The sequence below is a fragment of the Centruroides sculpturatus genome, unplaced genomic scaffold, assembly GCF_000671375.1.
Source record: "Centruroides sculpturatus isolate CEXI.00-Female unplaced genomic scaffold, Cexi_2.0 scaffold2264, whole genome shotgun sequence".
Lineage (NCBI taxonomy): Eukaryota > Metazoa > Arthropoda > Arachnida > Scorpiones > Buthidae > Centruroides > Centruroides sculpturatus.
Genome location: NW_019386489.1, coordinates 38,024 through 44,747, shown reverse-complemented (window position 1 = coordinate 44,747; position 6,724 = coordinate 38,024). Strand labels below are relative to the sequence as shown.

The 6,724-nt window shown below is 30.9% G+C and overlaps 1 protein-coding gene across 1 annotated transcript; it reads left to right on the top strand.

Annotated features, from left to right (window-relative positions):
* Positions 1-2,230: 2,230 nt before the first annotated feature.
* LOC111615138 (protein FAM200A-like) lies at positions 2,231-4,544 on the top strand. Its single transcript, XM_023356541.1, has one exon. It carries the CDS (start codon positions 2,311-2,313, stop codon positions 4,198-4,200), a length of 1,890 nt encoding a protein of 629 aa, XP_023212309.1. The 5' UTR covers positions 2,231-2,310; the 3' UTR covers positions 4,201-4,544.
* The last annotated feature ends 2,180 nt before the right edge of the window (positions 4,545-6,724 follow it).

Sequence of the window (6,724 nt, the reverse complement as noted above, 5' to 3'; positions counted from 1 at the left end):
TGTTAATTAATTTACAAAATATAATAGTAAAAAATATTGTAAACAAATTTCATTAAAAACACGTGTTTCTGCGGTCATGTGACAGGTTACATGACCGCAGAAACACCTGCAACAAGTAACGTGATGCCATTCTATTTCCTGTGACGTTCCTATAACGTAGAAGCTATGTAAGAAATCAAAATATTTTAAAATATTAAATGTTTTCCATTATTTAAAAGCATTATTTCAGTAAATAAATTCACTTTTTATTGTTTATATATTTATGATAAATTAAATTTAAATATATCAAAATAATAAATGATGAGTTTTATTATTATAAAAATAATAATAAGTTTTCAGAATAAAAAATACAGATAATACATTCTAATTATTATTTTGTAATGTATTAATGAGTTAAATTTTTTTTATTTGTGTACGTAAAAGATAGTCACTATTGTGATCTCCAGATGGCACAATTATGAAAGTAATATATAAATTCCGTTTTCACTGTTTTTTTAATTAAAAAATTCAAGTAATTCAACATATTCAAAATGTGTGAAAATACACAATTCTCAATGTTAATATTCTTATGAACCAAATTAAAAGTAACATTTATATTCCTATCTTTTATGTTTAATAAACAAAACGAGGAAGAAAAATAACTGTATAAATATTTTAGTTTTTTTAAATGAAAACACATAAAATTTACACTACAGTATATTAACAGGTGAAAAAAATAATTTGGGAAAGTCTTTAGTTTAAATTTTCGTTACAAGATGGCATAAATGGTGAATTTCCATTAAAATGCCAGAAATTATTATTTTTTACTGCAATTTTTTACTTTAGTAATGACGTAATTACCTTTTCTGACACGTGATTAACGCTTGTTTTTTAATCAAATTAATTTAATCGTTCTAAACTTCTAATGGACGGATTTGACTTAGGTAATGTTTATAACGTAGTTTCTGATGTCATAAACAACATCCAATAGTTTTTTAATTAATAGATTTTATTGTATATACGTTTAATTAAATACGTGGGACGGAAACAGCGATAACATTGGAAATTTTGTAAAACGTTTAGAAATATACGTTGTCTAGTACACACCTCGCTTTAATTGTATTATTTTCAATAGAATTTTTTCAATTATAAATTTACAAAAATGAAAATTTTTTTGCAGTTTTAGAAAAGTTTTTTTTTTAATTTTAATTATTAAAAACAAATTTTTATCCTTTATTATATGAGTGTTGTGCAATATACAATGTTTAATTAAATTGAGCTATCTCCATTTGCTAATACAAACTTCTTCTTCTTCTGCCTGTGCCTTCTCCTAGGGGAGGTTGGCGGCCAGCAAATACCACGAATCTCTATTGTGAGTCTTATGAATAATTTCTTCAGTATCTAGTCTTGTCAGTCCTTAAGGTCATGCATCCAGCCTCGTCTTCTTCTTCCCTTTGATCTAGATCACTCTACAAACCAGAGCACTAAATTCTGTTGTAATATGCCCTGAAATATATAGGCCTATTGTAAACAAACCTATTTTATTTTACTTGAGAATTTCAAAATAACGATGCATTAGTAATATCCAGATATAACTAATATAAATAATTTTTTTTTATTTAAACAACAAAAACATTGCAAAATAATATAAATTCCAGAGTTGATATAAAATTAAATTAACAGAGTTTTAATATTAAAAATCTCATACTTTTAATCGAAATTTAAAATTTAAAAAAATTAAATTAATCAGTTTCTCACATTAGTGTTTGTCTGTGTGAGGGGAGCAGGATATTGTTTACTCTGTTTGAGGCTTTTTACTCCTGCGCTTTTTGTTAATATGATCCTGAATATAACTAAAAAATTTGTGCGCTATTGGGGAATCCCCGAGTTTCCACTCCCCACCTAAACTATGATAGAACAACGTTCGCTAGCAGCGCTGTGTCTGTAGGCACATCCAGTTAGAAATATTTACATTCAAAACAAAAGTGCCCACTAACTAAACATTTCCATAGTATTTTATTGCTAATAATATATCAAAATAAATGTAATTAAAGTACTTTTATTTCTTTGTTTTTATTAGGAAAATTATTTTTCGTTGCCTGTGACGCCATGTTGAATTCTGTCGATGTTAAGCCTAACGAAAATTACACGTTTTATTTAAAAAAAAATCGTGGCTATTTTATCGTCCGCAATTATTTTTTTATTTTTCACAAACAAAATAGATATATTCATAAATATAAAAACAAAAAAATTATATTTTGAAAGTTTGTTTTAATATAAAAATTATGACGCATAGCGACATCTAGTATCAAAAACGTTCTATGCTTAAATATGGATAAATGGTTGAAAAGAAAAGTTACGAATGTAGGTGCAAAAGATCTTGCTGAGGCGGGAAGCAGTAAAAAAGCAGAAATAGAACCTGCAACAGGACCAGTTCAAAAAAAAAAGAGAATGTATAATGAATCATATTTACAATATGGATTTACATTTTCTGCCGGTACACATGACGAACAACTACCTTTATGCTTATTATGCAATGATATTTTGGCGGCTGAAAGCATGAAGCCTTCAAAACTACTAAGGCATTTCAACACGAAACATGCTGCTTATTCAAAAAAGCCTATAGAATATTTTCAAAGTTTATTAAAGTCATCAAATCAAAGCAAATCTTTGTTAGAAAAGTATGCTTTTACTCAGGAAAAATATCTTTTAGCATCTTACCAAGCATCATATCTAATAGCAAAGGCTAAAAAACCATACACAATTGGAGAAGAACTTGTTTTACCTACTGCAGTACAAATTACAGAAACTATTCATGGAAAAAAGTATGCAGATGAATTGCGGAAAATTCCTCTCTCCAATGATACAGTTACTAGAAGGATTTCAGAAATTAGCTGTGATCAGTTTCAGCAACTTATACAAAGAATTAAAGAAAGTCCAAAATTTGCAATTCAGCTGGATGAATCAACAGATATTACAAATTTAGCTCAACTCTTGGTCTATGTTCGATATAGCTACGCCCTTAATATACATGAAGATTTGCTGTTTTGTCGGCCAATGAACAATCGTACAACAGGCGAAGATATTTTTTTACAAGTTAATGATTTTTTCAAGAAAGAAGGATTAGACTGGGATAACTGTATTGGTGTATGTTCTGACGGTGCAGCAGCAATGAAGGGACAGCGCGTCGGATTTCTAGCAAAAGTTAAATCTATTACAAATGGCCATATCATTCTTACCCATTGCATCATCCATCGAGAAGCATTAGTAGCTAAAAAAATATCACCAGATCTTAATGTGGTCTTAAATGATGCCATACGTATTATAAATTTCATAAAATGTCGTGCACTTAATAGTCGTTTGTTTGCAAATTTATGTAAGGATATGGGAGCGGATTACGAACAACTTTTACTACATACAGAAGTAAGGTGGTTGTCAAAGGGACGAGCCTTAAAACGATTAATAGGGTTGAAAGATGAGATAATGATATTTTTATCAGAAACAAAGTCCGATTTTTCTAGTCTCTTCCACAATGAAACTTGGGTTTGCAAATTGTGTTATTTGTCAGACATATTCGAGAAACTCAATGAACTGAATATGTCCCTGCAAGGTGAGAACACAAACATATTAATTTTGTATGATAAAATTCATGCGTTTATGAAGAAGATAAACTTATGGAAATCAAGTGTGGAAAATGGCATGTTGGTAATGTTTTCAAGTACATATGATTTTATCACAGAAAATAATTTGGATAATATTTTAATTAAGAAAATCATAATTGATCATTTGTCATGTATGGAAGAACAATTTAAAAAATACTTTTTATCAGATTTAAATACTGAACAGTTTATCTGGGTGCAAAAACCATTCCTTGTAGAAATGGAACAAGTGAAACATCTCCCATTAAGTGCCCAAGAAGAATTTGCCGAATTTAGTTGTAATACAAAACTTAAAACCGAGTTTAGTAAGCAAACATTGAATTCTTTTTGGCTTAGTGTGAAAGCAGAGTATCCACTACTCTCTGAGTTAGCAATGGCAGTTCTCTTACCATTTGCAACCACTTATTTATGCGAAATGGCATTTTCAGTAATGACCAATATCAAAACAAAGCAGCGCTCTCGTCTCTGCAACATAGAAATTGCTATGAGACCTGCACTGACTGATATTAAACCCAGGTTTAATTTATTGTGCCAAAATATGCAGGCTCACCCATCACATTAAATGTAATTTAAAATATAATTTAATATGCATCAATGTCCTTAATTTATTTATTTTATTTATTATTTAATTTATGTAATTTAAAATATGTTTAACTTAACTAATTGAGTTTACTAATGTTGAAACATATACATAGAATATTTTGTTCAAAGATGTACCAAAGATAAGTTATTAATTTTTAATGATACTAAAAATAAATCTGCTATTAAAATTCAATGTTTCAATGCAATTAAACAAAAGAAATTAACACCTTCTGAATTTAAATTAATCCCACCTTCGGGATGTTTTTCTACACATACCCATTCTTCAGGGGGTCCTTTGAAATTCTTAAGTGCAAAAGGGGGGTCGCGGACAAAAACTTTGAGAAACACTGAACTATAGCACATAAATATTAAAGACTTATATCTAGGTCCTTGTAGGCTAATCGACCGGGAGAGAGAATTTACATAAATTGTTCAAAACTAAAACTTCGTGATGTCACTTCATAACTCCTAGATTCTTCTATGGACGTCGGCTGGACGGTCAGCGATCTAAAGCTGGGGCGTCGGAAAGAGACGAACTTGGCGATGTACAGTACGTTGTGTATGGTTCCTCGAAATGTGTCCGCTGTTAGTGTCCGCCTCGATTATGGCGGGAAGGGCCCACCTATGTTTACTGTTGATGTCCGGACTAATGATCGGGTGCGAACCCTTTGTATACGCGTCACGCGTGAGAACGGTCTCAGGTGACTTTGATTTAATGTGTACTGTACTAAGTTCGAGCTGTGTCCGGATTTTGCTGATATGCGCTGTCAAGAATCGGACGATGGGCCGAATTATGGACTCGTCTTACCTCATAATTCCGTCCGTTTGACACTTTCCCATCATTAGCATCTCTGGATCAGTAACTGATAACGCGTCTTGTTATAACCAACACCGTCATTTAGGGAGAAATAATATTCAGCTTAATATGAGAATCATAATCATAGAATAACTCTTACCAGGGGAAAACTTTTAGTTTACGTGTTCTACATTAATATACAGAGTGGGCCAACGAAAACGAAACGGCAGAGTTATCGTGTTCGTCCAAGCAAATCGCTCGGACAGATCGATTTTATTCTCAAGGGGGATATCTTCAACAATAAAGTTTTTGCGATTCTGAATACAACTCGCAACAAAAAATTTTAAAAACTCATTCATTTTTTATTAACTAAACAAACATTTATTTCAAATAAAGTAACATAAGAAAAAGTTATCAAGTATTCAATACATGTTCGAATTGAGCACCACATCTCTGTAGATTCATTTCTTACTGGACGTTTACGTCCGGGGTCGCATCTTTTGTTAGCCACAGAACCCGTTAACTGAAACTTTTGAACTAACTCCAGAACGTATTTTGCATTACAATATTTGTTTGGATAGCGTTGATTAAATAAATTTGCAGTAAGATAAGCATTCTCGCGATTTCTGAAATGAAGAGTTACTATTTATACCCTTTCAGCAATTGTGTAAACCATAACGATTATGTTGTACAAAATTCATAATAAACAAATAATAATCTTAAATTCTGATTGAATCATTAAGTGGTCGAGCTTAATGCGAACACTACAAAAAAGAACATCTGGAAACAGATAACACATTATCAGCCTTAATTTTATATTTTTTCCTTGCATATGCGGTCCAGCTTCAAAGGTTTTTTTTATGTTTGTTAATAGTTTGTGTTACTTTTCTTCCGAAATAAATGTTTGTTTAGTTAATAAAAAGTGAATGAGTTTTTAAAATTTTTTGTTGTCTGTTGTATTCAGAATCGCAAAAACTTTATTGCAGAAGATGTCCCCCTTGAGAATAACATCGATCTGTCCGAGCGATTTGCTTGGACGAACACGATAACTCTGCCGTTTCGTTTTCGTTGGCCCACCCTGTATATTACAATTAATGATGTAAACGGATACAAGGAAATTTTAAGACTTCTCTTAAGATATTTTGTATTCATCATTGTTTAGCCTGATTATCGCTTGCAGCGACGTGAAACGGGTAGCAGATATTGATCGAAACGCCAAGGACATAATAGAAATGAATAGACTTTCCGATAGCAAAGAAGAATTTTATTGACACAGATTTTTATCACATTCTGTTCCAACTGAAAATATAAACGGATTAACAGGAGCTACAACAGCGAAGGAGTAAAATAGAAATTTTTCAAATTTAGCATTTAAAAGAAGGCCACCTTCATCGAATGAAAGCGATATCTTTCGCAATAACACTCATTTATTAAATAGATACTAATCTGATATCTCATGAAAAATTATAAGTTCTATTGTATTTCATCAGGCAGATATTGTCATTGTTAGGTAAGTTTTTATAGGCATAATAATTATTTGTGCACACTTTCCTTGCCAGTGGAGAAATTTTCTAAAATTCACGTCATTCTAATTCGAAATAGATAAATTAAAATAAAAGAGACTTTAGACAAATATAAAGTTTCGTAAAAATAATTTACCATCTACGGTGAAAATTATTGTATTCTAAACAATATTCATTATCGTAAT

What these genes read in the sequence shown, in the direction of transcription:
- LOC111615138 (XM_023356541.1), top strand. Translation starts at nt 2,311, where the DNA reads ATGGATAAATGGTTGAAAAGAAAAGTTACGAATGTAGGTGCAAAAGAT.